This window comes from Bombina bombina, chromosome 6, assembly GCF_027579735.1.
Source record: "Bombina bombina isolate aBomBom1 chromosome 6, aBomBom1.pri, whole genome shotgun sequence".
Taxonomy (NCBI): Eukaryota; Metazoa; Chordata; class Amphibia; order Anura; family Bombinatoridae; genus Bombina; species Bombina bombina.
In genome coordinates, this window is record NC_069504.1 from 842599226 (window position 1) to 842623635 (window position 24410).

Below are 24410 nucleotides of genomic sequence, written 5' to 3' on the forward strand. Positions count from 1 at the left end.
CTACCTCCTAGCATCTATTTCTTGACACATTATCATCAAGTGATGTTCCTACATTAGTGTGTGACTCTCTTTATTGGAAAGCAAAACTTGGCCATCATAAGGAGGAGGAGGTGAGCCATCTTCTTCATGTTTTTATTTACATTAAATGCACATATAATAAATTTTTCTAAAAAGCTATATGGCCATATTACAAGTGGGAGCCTCGTTCTGATGCCATCAGAACCTTGAGGAGCGAAGGGGTTGAGTAGCGCAGTGATGGGCAGCAGTTAGTAAATATATATGTATATGCACATATTAACACATAAATATATATGTACTGTATATAAGCATATACATATATATTTTCTGGGAACACACAGGTCCTATAGACCGCAATGTAAAGGCACGTTTCAGTGCCATTTTTTTTTTCTAACACCTCACTTCCATCAACTTTAGACCCCCAAAATTGACTAGTGCAGTGATTTTTTATTAAAAAAATGCTAATTTTTTCAAAAATAAAATACTATAACGCCTTCTATTTTGAGGGAATGTGGGGCACTTTTAGAAAATTAACCAGAGATCAGATCCCTGGTTAAGTTTCGGAGCGCTAACTGCTACCGCGAGCTTGCGGTAGCAATAACCAGCCACTTGTAATGTCTGGTTAACTATCGCATGCCTGCAAACGGGCAAATTTGCCCTTTTGCGGGCGCGCAATAGTTTAGCCCTCTACTTGAAATCCATAATCATTAATATTTTTATTTTGTATTTATATTGCATATATGTACTCTTACTGAAGCATCTGGTAACCTGGCACTTTCTCTTTTAAGACGTTGGTGGTACAGCCAGTGAGAAGCATTACTGCCTGATCCTATTTATAATACAGTCAGGATCTCTAGCTTCTTGAGCTATGCATTTTACATTGCAATGAGTCTATCATAAGCAGCTAGAACAGTAAGTGGAATGAAGTTTGGTTGGTAAGGTACCAATAATGGTGTTCCATATTCATCAGAATGTATTTCAGAATATGTAATACTAATACTACTTGTATAGAATGAGTCCTTATGATGTAACAGCTGAAATACTTGCCACAAATGTAATGCAACATAGATAATTGTGCTGTGTTTATATTAAAGGGACATTAAACATTAAATACATTTCATGGACCTCCCTCTAATTATGGGTGATGCCATTTTGGAACCTTGGTATCACTGTAGATATATGAAGGAGACTTGCTGCACATCTGCAAACATGTCAGCAATGGAATGCAATAAAAGCTAGCTTTCCAAATGTCAGCACCCATGACAAGAGTGACGCGGGGAATAACCTTAATACTATGCTTATAAAAAATATTTAATGCTTAGGGGCGATTTATCAACTGTAGCGCATCATGTCCGCCCAACATCGATAAATGCAGACAGCATACGCTGTCAGCATTTATCATTGCACAAGCATTCCTTGTGAAATGCGCGTGCAATGCCGCCCCCTGCACATTAGCGGCCAATCGGCCACTAGCAGGAGGCGTCAATCATCCAGATTGTATCTGATCGGGATGATTGCTGTCCGCCACCTCAAAGGTGCCGGATGAGTTAAGGAGCAGCGGTCTTACGACCACTGCTTCTTAACTTAATTTTCCGGTGAGCCGGAAACTTCGGGGATAGATTGCAGCATCCGCTGCTTGATAAATCTACCCCCTAGTGTCACTTTAAGAAAATACTTTTAACTTGGTATAAAGTTCTCTTACCATATTCTTTTACTTCAAAGTTATTTGTGTAATTCTGCTGCGGAGAATCTTCGTACTTTGCGGAGATGGTCCATACCCCCAAGCTGCATAGATAAACTCAGTTAAAGCCGTGGTTTTAGGTAACACAGTATATTTAAACATGCTCAAATATGCCAGGTGATTTATCTGTTTAATGGCGCATGGTTTAATTTTTATAGTTCTCGTGTACATAAAGTTGTGTCTGTATATGATATGTAAATTATTAATTGGACAGAAAAGTCAATAGTATTGAAATTCACTTTTCAATGTAAATTGTGTATTTAAAAAAAGATGCTTTAGCTTCTTTGACAATGAGATCAGCACCTCTAAAACACTCCCAAGTGATGATCTGAGAGTCTACTTCACTGATAATGAGTAAATACACTATGAGTCATGTGCACTAACCTGATTGACAAGCTAGAGCTTGTATATCCACTAAAAAGCACCTGTCTAGACTCAGAGTTTGGGTGTATATATGTTGGAGTCTTTATGTGGTTATGTATGTTTCTGTGCTCAGTCTAGATATACTAAAACTGAAGAGAAAAAGAAAATTATATGAAAATTTTGATATCTCTTTTTACCTGAATCTCTTAATTTTGAAAAATAGAGCTTGGGTTTAAAAAAGGTTGGCGATATGGTTCAAATTATAACTTGACTATATCAAATGCTTGATTATATCTTGTTTAAAAATTTGTGAGACATCAGAATGAATAAAAATGTTTTTAAGTTAAATGGATTAAGACCTTTTCTCTAAGTCTAGTCTGTCATTCTATCCACTTCTACTTCGCAAACATTTTCTTTCAGCTAAATAAGTGCATTACATATTTTGAGACAAACTCACGAGCATACAATTGGTGAAATAAATCAGTGAGACATGCAGGTGTAAACATGCTTAGAGAATACAATCACAACTTTGAATAAACTGCAGACACACTCAAGGAACTTCCATGTTAAAGGGAAATAAAACCCAATTTTTTTCTTTCATGAAAATACAATTTTAAACAATTTTCTAGTTTACTTTTATTATCAAATTGTCTTTGTTTTCTTGTTATTCTTTGTTATTAAAATCAGGAATTAAGTTCAGGAGTGTGCACGTGTCTGCAGCACAATATGGCTACACTATTTCCTGTCATGTAGGGCTCCAGACATGTGCACCCTACCTATCTAGATATCTCTTCAACAAATAATACCATGAGAATAAAGCAAATTTGATAATATAAGTGAATTGGAAACTATTTTTAAATTGTACTCTCTATCTGAATCATGAAAAAAAAAATGGTTTCATGTCCCTTTAATCGCACACACTGAGAATGTGAGGCTCATTATAGATTGAAAAAATACAAGTACAATTTCATCTTTTTACTTTAAATATGATTTGTGAATTGTATTATAAAATAAAGATTTTTATTTTGTACTCTGAAATTAAGATTTCTACTTCCTATTATGAAATTACAATTTTTATAATCTATTTTCTGTATGATTTTACTGAGCACTTTACTGTAATATTTGTCTCTCCTTCGCAAATGGAAAAGTAGGCTCCTCCCCTTTACCGAGATACAATGCTATATAGGTAAAATGTGTTTTTAGAGAATTCTGTAAAAGACCATATAACACTGATGTGGTTAAAATTATTTTACCTTGGCAATGAACTTTACAGAAAAAGTCCTTATTATTTATATTTATATCTAAAAGTAAGGTTATGTTAGTTTCTAACAGTGTATGTTTACATTTTTCTGCAACTCACACTTTGGCGACTCTTGATGGATCTCAGATCTCATGTTTTCCCTGGACCTCCTGCAATGTCCTTTGACCCTGAGAGCTGGAGTAGGGTGACTACTTAATGAACTTTGAATAGTGTCTGGTTCGCTTCCCCGCAAGCTACAACAGGTCGCTACCAGACTTTCACCAAAGAGACTTTGGTTAGTTTGAGTATTCATGCCTAGCTACTAACTGCTAAATGGTTAATATCCAAGATGACGGCCTTAGAGCCTGAAGTATGTGACCTAGTTCCTCTAGCCAGCCCAATATTTCCCTTGTAACACTAGTTATTTAGCATTAGTTTTCATAAGTTTGATGTCTCCAACTACACTCTTTTCAGCCTAGTAAATCGTCTCATAGTATACAGGTCTCCCATTCATATATAAGTGTACTGCAAAGTCCTTTATTTACAATAGCTTAGCCTAATCTCCTTATAGACCTGAGAGACATTTCAACCACTTGAGAGAATCCCTGTTTTATATGCCTGGTCTCTAATCCTAGGCTGTCCTATGTATATAGTAGCAGACTCCATAGATATACCACTTACACTCCTCATGGTATAGGCTTGTAATCATAAAGCTACGTTTTTGTCTAAAGGTAGATGTATGAGCAAGTATTTCCTCAGAATGTTTTAATACTGAATGGCCTGTCTCAATTATGTACTATTATTTACTGTGCTGGGAAAGCGAGATGATGTGTTACCTTTAATTTATGTAGGCCTAGCGCTGTTAGCTGATTACACTATTTCCTTTTTTTACCCCATTATCTATTATTTTGGAACTGAGGTAGGGAGATATATATCCTTTCCCTCAGTACCCTAATCTACACCTGTTAAGAGTATATGATTAGGCCCTCATTGTATGCTCACTCACATATCTCTTACATTTCTTTCTGGCAGATTAGATGTGTTGGACAGACTAAGGTGTTAGATTTGATAGGTTTTCTACTATATAATAGCCAATACTATCATTAATAGCATACATTCTCCTGTGACTCACACCGGCACTAAACTTATTAAAGGAATTATGTATTTTAGTTACTGTAATTTGGACTATACAGAAGAGGTACCTTCTAGTTTATGGTTCAGCCCACCTCAGTTTACATAATCTTGGTTGCCAGCTAGGCACTGCTTCAGTAAATGGACCTCACTATATATTCTGTAAATCCCAGAAGATAACACATGCCCTACCAGTTATACGGCACACAGTAATTTCTAGGGTAATTAAGCATTGGACACTCTTAGTGTAGTCTGAAAACAGGGGTAGTATTAGACGTCTCTTCCTCCACATCCTCATAACCAATCTACCTTTTTCATCTCACAAACCTCAACTCCATGTCAATTTAAAAGTCTTACCCCCCCCATTTCCCCCATTTCCTCCCATTCCCCTCTCATTTTCCCCTCTATCTTTTTGAACGGCTCTTGCCCATTGCCTCTACTCTCTCTCCCCTTCTACACTCTGGTTCAAGAGTGACCAGACTCAAAAAGCTTACCCCTATCCCTCAAATAAACTTAGCTAGACAAAAGAGCATACTTTATGGCAATATGGGGATCATTCCTCTATTCATTTGATCTTATATAACATAAAATTGAAGTTCCTATAGAGCTAGTCCTAACTCTTCTATGTCCATCTAGGATTATATTGTAGGAGATCTAATTTATATATATCTTTCTCAAACTCCAGAATAGTATATCTCCATAAAAGCACTAAATCTGCAAGTCATTGCTTCTTGTTTTTGGTATATTGTTACTCCATCTATTCTATACATGTCTTACTGTGTCAGAGCACAGTACTGATGTCTCAGAAAGTAACCCATTGTTTATATTGTACTGTATACGTAGTTGCAATGTATACCCTAGTTCTATGTCATTTTTATTTATGGACATATTTGTTTTGTTGTATTGACTTATAACTTCAATAAAAAATATTTAAAAAAAAAAAAAAATTCTGCAACTCTGTCAGTGTACTTGTAGATATTCTTGTCTTTAAATTTCTGTTTAACGGCACCCATAGATATCTACCTCTGGCAGTGTATCTGTGGGCATCTATGTTCCTATGTCTGTCAGTGTTTCTGAGGAAATTTCAGCCAGTGTTTATGATTATATCAACCATTATCTATGAGTTTCCCCTCTTAAAGTCTCTAGCAGCAAATATGTACACCTGTTTCTTAGTGAGTCACTCATACATGATGCTTCTTGTGGGGTCTGGTCTCAATTAATGGAATCTGTATTTGTAAAAAAAATCTTATGCACTTACCTTATAACTTCAGGCAACTGGTATGATTGAGAGAGGATACCAGATTTACTATCTTGAATTATTGAATCTCTCTTCACAATGATCCCATCTGGAGTCTACAAAGAGGATATAATTGTCCTTATTATATAATGAAGATAAAGCACAAAGAGCCTCACACAAATAACATACCTGACATATATACATTGCACATATTATCTAAAGTGTGGTCCAGAGTACCTTACCTACAGTGCTAGAGACCAAGCACACACATATTCATGCATAATTTAAAAAAAGATTTACATAACTTACTCTATGTTAGTCTGTGTTAGATAATGATTTATATGTGAGAAGGATTTAGTAATGATAAAATTATGCAAAACTTAATAATGAACTTATATATGATGCTGAAAGGCTATTAATTGAGCATGGAACAGTAAGCTCTATTATTCATATATAGGGGCATATCTATCAATCTCCAAAAGGAGCTTGACGGCCCGTGTTTCTGGCGAGTCTTCAGACTCGCCAGAAACAGCAGTTATGAAGCAGCGGTCACAATGACCGCTGCTCCATAACCTGTCCGCCTGCTCTGAGCAGGCGGACAGACATCGCCGGAAATCAACCCGATCGACTACGATCGGGTTGATTGACACCCCCTGCTGGCGGCCCATTGGCCGCGAGTCTTCAGGGGGCGGCGTTGCACCAGCAGCTCTTGTGAGCTGCTGGTGCAATGCTGAATACGGAGATCGAATTGCTCTCCGTATTCAGCAAGGTCTGGCGGTCCTGATCCGCAGTGTCGGATCAGGTCCGCCAGACCTTGTTAAATAGAGGCCATAGTATGCAATTAAAAAAAAAACTTTCCAATTTACTTCTATTATCAAGCTGTGCACAATATTTTATGTACAGACTTTCTGATGCTCCAGCACCTACTGAGCATGTGCAGCAGTTCACAATATATACATATATGAGTCTGTAATTGACTAAGCGCTATCACATGACACAGGGGCTAGAGAAATGAAAGGATATGAAACAATATACTGTATGTATATATAAACTTGCTTCCTTCCCATTGTTTTCTTTGTTTAAGAGATACCTAGGTATGTGTCTGGAACACTACTTGGCAGGAATTAGTGCTGCCATCTAGTGCTCTTGCAAATAAATAACATTGTTGCAAAACTGTCTGCTGTCATATAGTGCTCCAGACAAATGTATGTTCCTGAGCTTTTTTTCAACAAAAGATACAAAGAGAGCTGATAAAATGTGATAATATAATTAAATTAGAAAGTTGTTTAAAATGGAATGCTCTATCTGAGTCATTAAAGAAAAAAATCAGTGTTGCATGAACCTTTAAGGGAAATTTGAAATTTGTCCAAAAAAACTCTACTACTTGTTTTAAGATTTAATGTAAGTGCCACCATGTTGTCTGTTATTATTTTTCTTTACTATAAACGTTTACTGTATTTAATGGTTGATTAAGAGAAGAAAATTAAAACTCACCAGAAATTCAACAATCACTGTTTTGGACAAAGGCTGCAGCTTGTAGTTCATTGTGTAAATCCGATAGAGAACTGAAGAAAGAGTAAGAATGATTATTTGCCTGCTGCCCATCTGGAACCTCAGGTCAGAGTTCATACTGACCCAGGTTTATTGTGTTGTGCAGCCCTATATGAAACCCATGATTCTCCTAATTTCTGTTTAAATAATTGCTCTGTAGCTGTATTTGTTCATTTCAGTCTGGTGCAGGTAGCATAGAAATAGGATACAGGCATAGTCCAGAAGGATATTTTATGTTAAAGTGAGCAAAGTTTGTTTGTACATTTATTGTTGTTGCTTCAAATGTGCTGCCCTAGGCCTGTGACCAATATATTCAATTCATGCCTCAGAAATATATAGTTGCTATAGGGGATTTTGTTGAATGTAACTTTTAAAAGAATAAAAGTGAACTATAATAAAGATTAATAAATTAGGTGTTGGCTACACCTTGCTCAGAGGCTACTCTCTATTCTATAAACATTTAGGGCAAGATGTCAAGTGTAGTTCTATTTAACTCTCCCGCTCGCGTGTTCACTACGCTAGATGTAAGCTTTTTGCACACATTGGGTAGTGCTCGTATTACAAGTTGAAAGTAAAAAAGTAAAAAGTTTTCACTCGTGCAATAACCTGACGCACGCAAAAAGTTGAAGCTAGAATATAGCAACCGCATTAACGTTTTCCCCCATAGAAATTAATGGAGCAAAAAAGGGGGGAAAAAACACCCTACTCAAACTACACAGTTCCCATTGACCATAATGTGAAGGGACCTTTCAATGCCGTTTTTTTTTCTAACACCCCACGCCCACCAACTTTAACCCCAATGCTGCAATCTTTATTTTTTAGAAACTACTCTAGACAGTATTTTTGGGACATTTGGGGCAGATTTATCAAATTAACCAGAGATCCAAACTCTGGTTAATTTTATAAGCGCTAATTGCTACCTTGAGCTTGCGGTAGCAATAACCAGCCATGTGTTGATAATTATTGCGCTCCCGCAAACGGGCACATTTGCCTGTTTGCGGGAGCACAATAATTTTGCGCTCAACTTGTAATCTAAACCTTTATGGGGGATTTCGAGTTTAACGTCCCTTTAAAAAAAATGGTCTTTGTGTTACCTTTAGATCCTGGTGTGTAAATGGTCTTGTCTGTCTGCACAAAGATGTATCCACTGTGAAATGACAGCAGGACAACTTTTTCCAGGGGACATGCTGCGGCCTTCACACTAACATACACATATTGTTTCTTTTTTTCCTCTTTTAATAAGTCCTTAGAAGGAATCTAAAGAGGAGAAACAAATGAAATATCATAATACAAAGGTAAACGCTTTAACACAACACATAAATATACAATTATTGTCAAATGATACAAACAGTAATACAAGAAACCACAAATAAAGCCATGCTCATTACCACAAGGCACTTATAACGAGGCTGTAACACAACAAAACACTCATTTAAAGGGACAGTGTACTGCAAAATTGTTTTTCCCTTTATGTGTTTTCAATGACTTTATACCAGCTGCAGAGTATACAATGTATAAAAATAGCTTTGTTGTGTTTATTTTTGCATATAAAATATATATTTTTCTTCCTTAAAGATACTACACATTAAAATGGGTTGAGCTTACAGGGAAATCAGAGCTTATTTTATCACTTTCTGTAAACAAAAATGCTTCTTTATATTATCTCTGCCCAATACTTAGAGAGGACAATTGAAAATTAAAATGTTATTACTTATCTCTCCTACCACTTACTGGGAGTGTAATTTCTTTTCCATGCTATGTTTACACAGCTTTTCCATAGCTAATGCTTAAGTATAGAATCTTTCACTATAGGTAGGGTCAACATTGGCAAAATTAGCGACTTCAATTGCTGAAATATAGGTCAATTATCTTTTTTGCAAACAATTTAATATACTCCAGCAGGTAATATGGATTATTAGAAACAAATTAAATGGAAGACATATTTAGGGTTCACTGTCGCTTTAATATAATCATACAGTTAATAGCAGACAGTTTCCTCACCAAAGCTTTGACCACTCCAAGGAAACCATTTTCACTGTTTAGAGAGACTTTGGCCTGGGCAAGAGTGATTTTTCTTTGAGGAAAATCCTGGATCACAATATCAGCATCAAAAGCAGCGTTGTGTCCTTGAGCATCCAACACGAAGGTCTCCTCGCTCTCCACACGCAGCACATTGGGGGTAATAAGTGTGCATCTGTTAGAGGGTAACAAAGGTCTTTAGCATAGAGAAACAGAAACATTTCAGACTGACATAACACCATAATGGTTTGTACTTCATGAAGGCATTAATAATCTACATTATGTCCACACTTAAATTATAATAGCCCAATGCCCCAATTAACATGCTTCCTTGTTTTTTGTACACAGGTGATAATTAACTTGTATGCGCTTTAGTTTGTTGTTGAAGAGTGCATCTCCATTAATGATATTTATTAGCAAATTCAAGGTGTTGCCAGATTTACTATTCATTAGTCAGATTTTATTACTAGCTCTGTTAATCCATTATATTAAACAAATGAAATGTTCTAATCCAACCCTAGACTGCTATGGGCTGAATGACGAGTGGATCACTATTTATTGCTCCTGCTCGTGCACTAACTCAGCAAGACGTAAGCTTTTTGCTTGCATCATATTACAAATTTAAAGTAAAAAGAATGTGCTTGTGCGCTAACCTGATGCAAGTAAAAAAGCCTGACTTCAAATATCGTGATCATGTTAACGTTTTCCTCTTTAGAAGTCAATGAATAAGAAAAGTGGGAAAAAAAACTGACACCCTACTCGTGCACAAACCCGATCGCATTTTCTCAAGTGCGTTAACCTGACATGAAAAAGGAATATTTCACATTCCAATGGTCTTCACATAGCAGAATATGTTCTATTTATTTATAAATACATATTTCCACATATATCTTATGGTATTTTGGTACAATATATATACATACCTATATATACATATATATATATATATATATATATATATATATATATATATATATGCAGTATATATATAAAATTACATATAGATATATAAAGATTTATAAAGGAATATCTATATAAAAATACTTAAAACATATTCACCTATGTGAAGAGCATTGGAATGTGAAATATTTTCATAAAATACATAGTTAAACACTTTATCAAAAAGGAATATTACATAAGAATGATGGTACATATTTTAATCTACTTTACTGCAAAGGGCTCCAATGTACTTATATATATATATATATATATATATATATATATATATATATATATATATATATATATATATATATATATATATATATATATCTTGATATGTATACATATGTAGTTATGTGTTTATATGTGTATGTACATCTGCAAATACATATACAGTATACACATATAAATACTTAAATATATACTTACACACATACATACATATATAACGAATTGGAGCATATCCTTTTTTGACTATAATGGACTAAATAAATATTCCAGCTGACCTTTTAATGGGACATTAAACATTAATTACATTTTATAATCATACAATTGAGTATCGATCCTCCCTCTACTCAAGGTGCCACCATGTTGAAATATATCTTACACTACATTTCAGTGCTGACCTGTTTGCACATGTGCAGTAACTCTCCTTCTGATACCTGCAGTGTAACCTAGGTTCCTTAACCCCTTAGTGACCAGAGGACTTTTCCATTTGTTGACCGTTTGGGACCAGGGCTATTTTTACATTTCTGCGGTGTTTGTGTTTAGCTGTAATTTTCATCTTACTCATTTACTGTACCCACACATATTATTACACCCTTTTTCTCGCCATTAAATGGACTTTCTAAAGATACCATTATTTTCATCATATCTTATAATTTACAATTTTTTTTTATAAAGTATGATGAAAAAAATGGAAAAAAAAACACTTTTTCAAACTTTGACCCCCAAAATCTGTTACACATCTACAACCACCAAAAACACCCATTCTAAATAGTTTCTAAATTTTGTCCTGAGTTTAGAAATACCCAATGTTTTTTCTTTGCTTTTTTTGCAAGTTATAGGGCAATAAGTATAAGTAGCACTTTGCTATTTCCAAACCATTTTTTTTTTTTCAAAATTAGCGATAGTTACATTGTAACACTGATATCTGTCAGGAATCCCTGAATAACCCTTGACATGTATATATTTGTTTCAGTAGACAACCCAAAGTATTGATCTAGGCAAATTTTGGTATACAGGGAGTGCAGAATTATTAGGCAAGTTGTATTTTTGAGGATTAATTTTATTATTGAACAACAACCATGTTCTCAATGAACCCAAAAAACTCATTAATATCAAAGCTGAATAGTTTTGGAAGTAGTTTTTAGTTTGTTTTTAGTTATAGCTATTTTAGGGGGATATCTGTGTGTGCAGGTGACTATTACTGTGCATAATTATTAGGCAACTTAACAAAAAACAAATATATACCCATTTCAATTATTTATTTTTACCAGTGAAACCAATATAACATCTCAACATTCACAAATATACATTTCTGACATTCAAAAACAAAACTAAAACAAATCAGTGACCAATATAGCTACCTTTCTTTGCAAGGACACTCAAAAGCCTGCCATCCATGGATTCTGTCAGTGTTTTGATCTGTTCACCATCAACATTGCATGCAGCAGCAACCACAGCCTCCCAGACACTGTTCAGAGAGGTGTACTGTTTTCCCTCCTTGTAAATCTCACATTTGATGATGGACCACAGGTTCTCAATGGGGTTCAGATCAGGTGAACAAGGAGGCCATGTCATTAGATTTTCTTCTTTTATACCCTTTCTTGCCAGCCACGCTGTGGAGTACTTGGACGCATGTGATGGAGCATTGTCCTGCATGAAAATCATGTTTTTCTTGAAGGATGCAGACTTCTTCCTGTACCACTGCTTGAAGAAGGTGTCTTCCAGAAACTGGCAGTAGGACTGGGAGTTGAGCTTGACTCCATCCTCAACCCGAAAAGGCCCCACAAGCTCATCTTTGATGATACCAGCCCAAACCAGTACTCCACCTCCACCTTGCTGGCGTCTGAGTCGGCCTGGAGCTCTCTGCCCTTTACCAATCCAGCCACGGGCCCATCCATCTGGCCCATCAAGACTCACTCTCATTTCATCAGTCCATAAAACCTTAGAAAAATCAGTCTTGAGATATTTCTTGGCCCAGTCTTGACGTTTCAGCTTGTGTGTCTTGTTCAGTGGTGGTCGTCTTTCAGCCTTTCTTACCTTGGCCATGTCTCTGAGTATTGCACACCTTGTGCTTTTGGGCACTCTAGTGATGTTGCAGCTCTGAAATATGGCCAAACTGGTGGCAAGTGGCATCTTGGCAGCTGCACGCTTGACTTTTCTCAGTTCATGGGCAGTTATTTTGCACCTTGGTTTTTCCACACGCTTCTTGCGACCCTGTTGACTATTTTGAATGAAACGCTTGATTGTTCGATGATCACGCTTCAGAAGCTTTGCAATTTTAAGAGTGCTGCATCCCTCTGCAAGATATCTCACTATTTTTGACTTTTCTGAGCCTGTCAAGTCCTTCTTTTGACCCATTTTGCCAAAGGAAAGGAAGTTGCCTAATAATTATGCACACCTGATATAGGGTGTTGATGTCATTAGACCACACCCCTTCTCATTACAGAGATGCACATCACCTAATATGCTTAATTGGTAGTAGGCTTTCGAGCCTATACAGCTTGGAGTAAGACAACATGCATAAAGAGGATGATGTGGTCAAAATACTCATTTGCCTAATAATTCTGCACTCCCTGTATTTCATGCCACCATTTCACCGCTAAATGCAATCAAATAAAAAAATTGTTCACTTTTTCACAAACTTTTTCACAATTTTAGGTTTCTCACTGAAATTATTTACAAGCAGCTTGTGCGATTATGGCGCAAATGGTTGTAAATGCTTCTCTGGGATCCCCTTTGTTCAGAAATAGCAGACATATATGGATTTGGCATTGCTTTTTGGTAATTAGAAGGCCGCTAAATGCCGCTGCACACCAAACATGTATTATGCCCAGCAGTGAAGGGGTTAATTAGGGAGCTTAAGGGGATTTTTTGTATTTTAATTTGCCCTCCAGTTGTTACAAACAATATTAGAAGCTAACGTTGACTTAGTTTAAAAATTTTTTTACTATAATATTTTTTGCTAAAATGTGGTATGCTTTTAGAATCACTAGGAGCGGGTAACATCGGTAATATTGTGTCTGGTCAGAGGAAAAGCAATACAAGCAAGCTTATAATAAAAGCTGAACCATAGATAAAAAAGATATTTAAAGACACACTCCTTAGTGCTGCTATCGGAAATTTATTAGCCTCATGTCTATAGCATTATTATTCAATCGATTGATTTCAACATTAGTTACTATTTACCTTATTTATATATATATATATATATATATATATATATATATATATATACTGGTGATGTGTTTTTAAGAGTGTGTGTGTGAGCAACAAGCAGTTCTCATAACTTTTTTTGCTGCTTTTTAAAAGAAATTTAATTAAAAGCTACATTTTAATATAGATTTAATACATCTTTATTCAAGTATTTACAGACAGTACATAGAAGCAAACTTTCTTTAGCATACCCATTCTTTTGGGATCACTGCTGATGTTCTTGAATTTAATTATTGCTTAAAGTACTACTATTAGTTTTCACCCATAGATATATCTGACAAGGTGAACTATTAGGTATTTATAATATATATTAGCCTCTTTCTTTTTTCTCTAATTAGGGCTTGTAGAGTTAATTTTACCTTAAGTGTAGTGTAGTGGACAACCCAAAGTATTAATCTAGGCCCATTTTGGTATATTTCATGCCACCATTTCACCGCCAAATGCGATCAATTAAAAACAAAATGGTTATCTTTTCACTAACTTTAGGTTTCTCACTGAAATTATTTACAGTTTGTGCAATTATGGCACAAATGGTTGTAAATGCTTCTCTGGGATCCCCTTTGTTCAGAAATAGCAGACATATATGGCTTTGGAATTGCTTTTTGTATTATGCCCAGCAGTTAAGAGGTTAATTAGGTATCTTGTAGGGTTAATTTTAGCTTAAAGGGACATTAAACCCAAATTTTTACTTTCATTAGTCAGATAGAGAATACAATTTTAAAGAGGCCAGTTTACTTCTATTATCTAATTTGCTTCATTCTTTAAATATTCTTTGTTGAAGAAATAGCAATTCACATGGGTGAGCCAATCACAAGAGGCATCTATCTGCAGTTACCAATCAGCAGATTCTGAGCCTATCTAGATATGCTTTTCAGCAAAGGATATCAAGAGAATGAAGCAAATTAGCTAATAGAAGTAAATTAGAAAGTTGTTTTAAATGGCATGTTCTTTCTTAATCATGAAAGAAAAAATTTGGGTTTAATGTCCCTTTAAGTGTAGAGATCAGCCTCCCAACTGACACTTGATATCCTTTGTCAAAAAACATATAAAAATAGACTCAGTAGCTGCTGATTGGTGGCTGCACATAAAAGCCTCTTCTGATTGGCTCACCCATGTGAATGACTATTTCTTCAACAACGGATATCTGAAGAACGAAGCAAATTAAATAATAGAAATAAATTGGAATGTTTTTTTAAATTGTATTCTCTACATGAATCATGTCCCTTTAAATATAAACATCCATTACATTCTACAAGTTTTGAAGAAAGAGCGGATGAATAAAAACACAAAGATTTAGCTTTCATCTTAAAGTCATAATATTGAAATTAGTAAATATTTTAATTAATAGAATCAGTGGTTTGGATACATGAAAATCTATTTGATATAAGAAGGTAAGAAATAATGTAGAAATAGGTAAAGAAAACAAATATATAAATACATTGGAACCCTTTCCAGTCAAACACCTTGTTATATACCATATCCCTTTAAACTTCTTTAAAACATATATATTAATATTAATATGATATTTTTATCGTGTTTATATGAGTGTATTACTTTATTTTAATATGCTTTTGATGTGTTTTGTGCACATATTTTTTTAACCCTTCCACTTTAGTTCAGGTCTCAAGTATTGATAAATATTCTAGTGCAGTTTCAGCTTTCACTGGAATGCAAACTATAACTTTCAACTGTGCTCGCTAATTAGCGAGGTCACATTATCCATTAAAAGTGTAGGTTGGGCTAAAGCGATATCTTCCGCACTAACCCTTCTCTGGTAAATAGGATTTACCATGAACTTGTAATATTAAGTTGCGTGCAAATGATAGCACGGACCAGCAATATTTCTTATCACTTCCTGAGCTATCATTAGAGCAATACTTGTAATCTGGTCCAAAGAGGGGCCCTGGGCAGGGAATGGGAAATTATATACTTTTTTGACCCCATGGCATAATGGAGGCCATTTTAGGTAGAACAGGGAGTTATTTTAAGAGGAGAGGATTGATAGGGAGGGAGACATGACATGTAGGGATGGGCGAATGTTTTGCAACATTCAAAAAATGAAAGAAATTTTAACACATTCGTTCGTTCAAATCGAATTTTGAATGTTTACATAACTTTCTAACCTTCGATTTTAGAATGTTCGGTTTTGAATTTTACGATTACATTCGAAAATATTCGTTTAGAAAAATTTGAATTTATATATTTGTAATAGTATTTCTAATGCTTTCTTTAAATGTAATATTTGAATTCGAAAAATTTGAATTTATATATTTGTAATAGTATTTCTAATGCTTTCTTTAAATGTAATATTCAAATTATGCAATATTCAATCAAAATAGAAACATTCTAATTGATATATTCTATTATGTATCAATTTACTAGATTCCCTACCACATGAACTACTGAACTTCTGAATAGTATTTGTTAAATACAATGTTATATTCGAAATTTCGAATGTGGACATTCGATCTAATTATAAACATTCGAATTGGAAAGTGAAATTTGAAACTGTAAATAGCATTCAATTATAGAATTTTTAAGAATATTCGTTCGTATCAACATTCGAATTTCGGTAATAACATATGTTCTAACTTTCGAATTCGGAAATTTACACATTCGCCCATCCCTAATGACATGATTAAAAGCCTATAGCAGACTTGAAACCTTTTTGATCTTTGGACCCCACCCAATCTAACAAGACAAAAATAAAAAGATCCTGTTATAAACAAGTGAGACTAGAAGATTTTTTTTTTGTATGTGGTTGTGGTAATCCAGGTTTCCATGCCTCTGTAGGGTGCCGTCTTCTGCCATCAATTAATGACATTTTTAAAGTGATTACAGTGTGGGAATAGAACTAGCTCTGTTTTGGATAGGAGTTTTTATAATGTTTTAAGGGACACTAAACCCAAATGGTTTCTTTCGTGATTCAGATAGAGCATGCAATTTTAAGTAAATTTCTAATTTACTCCTATTATCAAATTGTCTTTGTTCTCTTGCTATCTTTATATGTAAAAGCAGGAATGTAAGGTTAGGAGCCAGCCCATTTTTGGTTCAGCATATGGGTAGCGCTTGCTGATTGGTAGCTACATTATCAATTTATTGCCTAGCTACTTTGTTAGCAGATCCAAGGATGATAAACATCTTTATGTAAGAATTTTTATAATTGTATGAATAATTATATTAAAAGCTGTTAAAGGTTGCCTGGTGTACTCTAGATGTGTGCATTAGTGTTGTTACGATGCATATTCATACAGTCAAAATCTATGTTTGTTTCATTTTCATAAAAAAATATCTAAATGAATGCACCAACAAATTAAAAAAAAAATGTAGTAATGAAAGCTGTTAATATATATTTGTTTTCTTTAAATTAGCTTTTAAAGGTGATATACTTAAGTCTAGGGTGCTGGGGAAGTGGCGCTAATCCCGATCTTTCTTCCAGGGCTGCTCTAATAATAGACTTTGTACAGCGGATCCCAAAGCCTGTGTTAAAGGAGAAGTTCCTTTAGCGCAGGATCTGGGATCCGCATCACTTAGTCTCCTATACTAAGACTCAGTGAAGAAGGATCGGGATTAGCGCAGCTCCCCCAGTGCGCTAGAGATAAGTATAAGCCTGCAAGTTACAATGTGTCACCCACATCAAAGTAATATTTACATTAATTTTATCAAAAACTAATGTAAATGTTAAGAAATATTCAGTACAGGTGGACCTCGTTTTACAACGAATCAATTTACACCGTTTCAGAATATTAACCTTTTTTTCCAGTCATGTGACTGCTATTGAAAAGGATTGAGAAGCAGTGCATTTATTAAAATAGCCAGTAGGTGGAGCTGTCCGCTTGTGTTGCAGCGAAGCCAAGCAAGCTGAAATTAATCAGTTTAACCAGACCTGAGCTATCGAGCAGATTTCAAGGGAACAAGATCTTCCTGTCTATAAATCAGTCCAGATTGGAATGCATAGAAAGAACTGTTTGCAGAAAAATGCAAGTGAAGTCTGTATTGTGTGATTATTTTATTAGGTTTATAATGCTGTTTAGCAAATGTTTTAAAGTCTTCCTTTCAAAGCTTTAAAAATAATGTATTAGGTGTTACTTATGACAATTTTGAGAGGGGCCTGGAACCTATCTCCCTCACTTCCCACTGACTTGCATTATAAACTGGGTTTCAATTTACAACGGTTTCGATTTACAACCATTCCTTCTGGAACCTAACCCCGGCGTAAACTGAGGGCTACCTGTATTTGGTTTGTTTTAAACTTAAACGATACTGAATTGTGCAGCAAACAAATATTCTGAAAAATTTAATTTTCTGAATATTTTTTACATACTGAAATTAAGTATTCTCTGCTGCTCATGTCTAGTATAAACCACTATGTAATTTTCAACATTTTATTTGTATAACAGTAGGTGGTGCTGTTGAATAGGTGGTGTATATATACAGTATATATATATATATATATATATATATATATATATATATATATATATATATATATATATATATATATATATATATATATATATATATAAATTCATTAAAATTATGGGGGGGGGGATAAAAAACTGAAATTAAAATCCTCCATGTCTCAAAATTAAATCAATGTAAATATTTGCATAGGAAATTAGTACATCTAGGCAAGTATCCTCGCTTGCTTTCCCCCAGAAATTCTTAATATACAATGTTTCCAATGCACAAGAGAATTGGGGGTAAGATATGCAAATTAGATATGCAAATTCTCAGTTTTTTTGCTTCAAAAATACTGTTTTGACACAGCGATCCTTTTAAACAGGATTATAACAGCAAAACAGAAATCACTCACTATTTCTGGTTTGCTGTCATAATCCTGTTTAAAAGGATCGCTGTGTCAAAACAGTATTTTTGAAGCAAAAAACCTGAGAATTTGCATATTTAATTTGCATATCTTGCCCACAATTCTCTTGTGCATTGGAAACATTGTATATTAAGAATTTCTGGGGAAAAGCAAGCGGGGACACTTGCCTAGATGTACTAATTTCCTATGCAAATATTTACATTGATTTATATATATATATATATATATATATATCACCACAACACGGATCAAAGTTTGTTAAGATAACACACCATATTTTCATTATGACTTTTGAACCCTTTTAAAAAAATAAAAAAAAATGCCATGTACTCTAGGTAAAAGACAGGCAATCTAGTGCTATCCACAAAAATCTGACATTAAAGCGATAAAATATTGATTATATAACATTAAAAGTGATTTATATTTATAAAGTTACCAGCAAATGGGTTCAACACATAGGGGCCTATTTATGAAAGGCCTGTCGGACATTATCCGACATTGCGGATCATGTCCAACCGACCTCGCTGAATGCGGAGACCAATACGCTCTCCGCATTCAGCATTGCACCCGCAGCTCTTGTGAACTGCTGGTGCAACGCCGCCCCCTACAGATTTGTGGCCAATTGGCCGCTAGCAGGGGGTGTCAATCAACCCGATCGTATTCGATTGGCTTGAATTGCGGCGATGTCTGTCCACCTCCTCAGAGGAGGCGGACAGGTTATGGAGCAGTGGTCTTTAGACCGCTGCTTCATAACTGGTGTTTCTGGCGAGTCTGAAGGCTCGCCAGAAGCACGGGCCCTCAAGTTCCATACGGAGCTTGATAGATATGCCCCATAGTTTCATCTGATAGTCGCCGAGCAATGCTGCTCTCGATCAGAAACTGTTGCTTATCCAATCAGGATAGCTAGTCGAATTAGAGCATGTAAAGTGTTTGCTACTATAGCACTCCATACATGTGCAAACTACCTACCTAGGTATTCTCTTCAACAAAGAACATCACAAGAATAAACCAAATTTCATAATAGAAGTAAAATGTAAACTCCTTTAAAATTGTTGCTCTGTCTAAAACATGAAATAAAAAATTGGGCTTTCATGTTCCTTTAGAGTTATTTCATGATGCTTAATCTGAAATTCATTTTGATTACTTATTGCTATTATGCACCCGATAGCTCATGTAAAGAACTTTGATGAAGGTGCTGGATATTGTAGGGACTAACAATTTGAACTTTAATGCAGATACACTTTCTGTATTAACATATCCACCATGGTCTAAGAGTTAAGCAGATGTGTAAAGTTTTACTGTACTAAATATGTTTCCAGTTAATAAAACATTTGCTCAATTTTGTACAGGTGAAATGTGTTCATAAATGAGTACTATGTGTAAACAATATTTGCTGGTTATTTCTTTATGATTAGATTAGATTTTTTATTTAAACATATTCTTTATGTTTTAAAAATGTGATGTTGCTAAATATATACATTTGTTAGTTATTGGTTAATAAGAAAGCAAAAACGCAGAAGAGCGCAAAAGACGCATCTGAGTGTAGATGGTAGGTGAAATATAACTTCACTAGCCCCCACTATATGAGTGCTACTTACTAGAGAATAATCTGTATCAGTCGCATCGGTTGTACACAACCATGCCATTAGTCCTTCTTCTGCGTCTGACGTATGTTGAGCCCACCTCCTTCTGACCGCTCTCAGCAGATCCAGTGTTCAGCTCACAGGCAATCCGACTTTACAGCAAGTCCCAATTTCTTCTTTGTATGCACAATACTCATAGGGGTTGAATGTCCGTTTCAAGTTTATTACGATATATACTTTTGCCGCTCCACTAATGTTAGTCCCATCACAGACTTGAAAAATGCAGGGTTACACAGCTGGGAGCGAGCACGATCTAACCTGAAATCTGAATTACAAAGAAAAAGAATTGATTCTTTTTCTTTGTAATTCAGATTTCAGGTTCTTTTTCTTTGTAATTCAGATTTCAGGTTAGATCGTGCTCGCTCCCAGCTGTGTAACCGTGCATTTCTCAAGTCTGTGATGGGACTATCATTAGTGGAGCAGCAAAAGTTTATATCGTAATAAACTTGAAACGGACATTCAACCCCTTTGAGTATTGTGCATACAAAGAAGAAATTGGGACTTGCTGTTAAGTCGGATTGCCTGTGAGTCGAACACCGGATCAGCTGAGAGCGGTCAGAAGGAGGTGGGTTCAACATAGTCAGACGCCGAAGTAGGACTAACAGCATGGTTGTGTACTGATACAGATTATTCTCTAGTAAATAGCACTCATATATTGAGGGCTAGTGATGTTATATTTCACCTACCATCTACACTCAAATGCGTCTTTTGCGCTCTTCTGCTTTTTTGTTTTAGTGCATTTCTCAAGTCTGTGATGGGACTATCATTAGTGGAGCGGCAAAAGTTTATATCGTAATAAACTTGAAACGGAAATTCAACCCCTTTGAGTATTGTGCATACAAAGAAGAAATTGGGACTTGGTACTATACATTTATTGTGCTATATCCATATGTGTCATTGTGTATATATCCATTTGTTTTATTGATGGTAATATCCTGCAATTACATTTTGTGACATAGATTAGAGGGGTAATTTTAGCGCATCTTAACTCTCTGCTACATCTCTAATAAGAAAGCAAACATAGCATAAAAGCATATAATTTATAAAAGGCACGTGAAAGTGCCACAAATCTACATGTTAAAACCAATTTTTTATTCATTTAAAATCTGTTTAAATTAAAATTGATACTTTCTGTATTTAAATAGCCATAATAGTAAAAAAAAAAGAAATGCTCTAATTTGTTAGAGCATGTAATTTTAAGAATATTGACCCTACACTATTTTGTGTAGCAGTGCTTCTCAGGTCCCGACTCCCGAGCAGAACCCATCACTGATCCAATCAGAAGCACTAGTCCCGTGACTCAGATATGCATCTAATGCTACTGATTGGATCATATGATTTTCTAGGGAGGTGCAAATTTAACCACTCTTCAAAGTTTGTTTTAAGTCCTAGGCAGCAGACAATTTGTAATAAAATAGTGAAACAAAATAGAGCAGTATACATTTTTTTGTTTTGTTTCTTTAATGCATCTTTTTTATTTTTTTCGTTTAAAATATTCTAAAATGGCCGGCAGCAGTAGAATTGATGATAATTATCAATCACAAAGAAGGAGATATCAACACTGTGATATTCCAAAATATATTCCATCCTGTAATACCAATACCAATTAAAGACATGTATAATTGCCACAATATACATTTAGAAACTAATGACCCAACATAGAGATATAAAATATTACTACTAAAAAAAAAACTATTAATATTACATCAATTGGAATACAAATCTACAAAAAAAATAATATCTAACTTGCTTTATTTACTAAAATTGGGCAATCTAAATAGGAAAAGTAAAACTTACTATATGTAGTACATTACAATGTGTTTGCATATTTGTACATACTGCTATTCAAACAACTGCAAAGTATTCTAATCAGTGAGCAATAAGTTTTAACTCTATTTTACAAAGACCCTTGCCATTAGTAGAGTAAAAGAAAAAATAAGTAAATTGCCTACTTCCCACAGAGAAAGCATAAAACACAATAATACACCACATATGAAAGTGGGAATTACCTTTTTTAAAGGGATAGTCTAGTCAAAATTAAACTTTAATGATTCAGAGAGAGCAGCAATTATAATCTTTATTTAAACAACAATAATGTATGCATAGGAGCCTGCCAATTTTTGGTTCAGAACTTTCTGATTGGTGTCTAAATGTAGCCAACCAATCATACACAGGTGCTGAACCAAAAATTGGCTGGCTCCTAAGATTTCATTCAAATAACGATACCAAGAGAATGAAGAAAAATTGATAATAGGAGTAAATGGAAAGTTGATTAAAATTGCATGCTCTCTCTGAAGCATGAAAGTTTAACTTTGGCTAGACTTTCCCTGTACACTTGCAAGAATCAAATAGAGTATTCAATTTTAAGACACTTTTAAAATCACTTCTATTTTCAAATGTGCTTTGTTCTCTTGTTATCCATTTTTGGAAATGAATACACACATATCCCACACTAGTAGGAGCTAGCTGGTGATTGCTGTCTGCATACATTTGTCTCTTGAGATTGGCTTACTAGATGTTTTCAATGCTGTTCCTTCAGGATGCATTCAAAGAAAAGATTAGTCTGAGTCTAACAAGTAGATGCATTTTTTAAAGTTTCATTAGTTGTTTAAATAGTGACAAAATAAATAAAAAGTTTTAGTGTCTATAAAACAATGGGCGCTGCCATGTTGTAACTTAGGTTACCTTCTTTGCCGTGACCAATTACAGATAGTTATAAATAGGTCACTGGAGTGTGCAGCCAATGGCTGTGTGGAATATAACAATGTTCTGCACTTCCATTTCTAAGGAGAACTGAAAAGCTCAGAATTTTAGAATGGAATTACAGAAAGGGGGGACAAAATAAATAATGAAAGTATATTGCAAAGGTTTTTTTATATATACAATTTATAAGTGTAATGTCCCTTTAATCTGTATACTGATTTGGTCCTGTACACATATATTGTTCTAACAATAAAATACTACACACAGATAATGTATTGTAGGATACAGATTGCAATTAGAGATAAATTATAATCATGCACTGTGCTAAGAAGCCTCAGCTGTAGATTGCTTATACTTACGGTAGTTGGGCGTAGGAGCCTGCGATTAGGGCCAGCAATGTAAGACATAGTGCTGTGCACCCCATGATGCTTCAGGGATGTAATGAAATGTCTACTTGGAAAGGTGCATTTATATGGGATGCCTCTGTATAGTTAAAAGCTTTTGGTAAACAATTCTACTTATCAGTAAATGGGCAGAGCTGACAGAATTTCTAAACTCTTTTCCCGTAAAGCCAATAACTGTTTCAACACAAAAGCACACATAAAGCTGATAAGTAAATCCTTTGCAGAGCAGGTACACAGACCAGGAAACCAAGAACAAATATACCTGTGATATAAACAGTTCAGTTGTATCTAGATCTATATCATCTTACCACTAAATTTTCTTAATTGTATAATAATAAATACCTGCACCAGTTGTTCTAAGCCTTAACTGACCTGTGACACCAATTTATGTTACATCTCTCATTTATTTTTTAAATGCATATACCATCCTAATGATTCCATTAATGTGATAACAGTATAGTTCATATTAGATAGTACATGCTACTAAAAAAACATCTTTAAAAAAGAATAACTTAAGGTGAATAAAAATATAATTAATTTGTCCCACAAGCAAAAGCAGAAGGCTGGCCAGTCATCCTAGCTGAGATTCATCAATCTACTCCAAAGTTGGTACTAAATATAAAGTTAAATTTCATACATTACTATACATAAATAAAAACAAACTAAAAGAGGACACTTTAAGGGATATTATAGGTTTTTATGCATATTCCTGTACTGAGAGAGAAACAAAAAAACATTACGGCCTAGATTACAAGTAGAGTGTAAACATATAAGCGCCTCTGTGCATTAAAGGGCCGTAATAGTCAGATGTGGGACTACCTGTTTCCTGCTAACTTCACTCTCCTCAGCAAATTTTCCCTTTTCAGCAAGCTCTATTAATTTCTGTGGGAGACATCTCGCAACTTGCAGAGACAGACCCATTTTTATAGAATTCCATGAGGGCAGCCCCTGCTAATGTCGGTGATGTCTGACCCTGTGAAGTTTTTAGCCTAGATGTGTACAGCTAGGTCCCAAAAGTTCTGCTTTATCTTTCCAATTTTTGTTTCCTCATAATGTTTTTCATTAGCAAATAAACACAATCATTCTAAATCACATGCCACTGAATTTATTAACTCACACAAAATTTGACATCTATTTCCCCACAACGGC

The 24410-nt window shown here is 34.9% G+C and overlaps 1 protein-coding gene across 1 annotated transcript in view; it reads right to left on the reverse strand.

The window, feature by feature from the left end:
• The window catches only part of LOC128663756 (A.superbus venom factor 1), an 82214-nt gene extending 58890 nt beyond the window's left edge, over nucleotides 1-23324 (reverse strand). Inside the window, exons 1-6 of the mRNA XM_053718242.1 lie at nucleotides 23217-23324; nucleotides 9283-9475; nucleotides 8376-8538; nucleotides 7225-7295; nucleotides 5752-5846; nucleotides 1721-1803 (exon numbers count right to left, since the gene is read on the reverse strand). Of these exons, the coding sequence (XP_053574217.1) occupies nucleotides 1721-1803; nucleotides 5752-5846; nucleotides 7225-7295; nucleotides 8376-8538; nucleotides 9283-9475; nucleotides 23217-23281 (670 nt within the window). The 5' untranslated portion in view covers nucleotides 23282-23324. The remainder of the gene's footprint in view (nucleotides 1-1720; nucleotides 1804-5751; nucleotides 5847-7224; nucleotides 7296-8375; nucleotides 8539-9282; nucleotides 9476-23216) is intronic.
• Between the last annotated feature and the right edge of the window lie 1086 nt (nucleotides 23325-24410).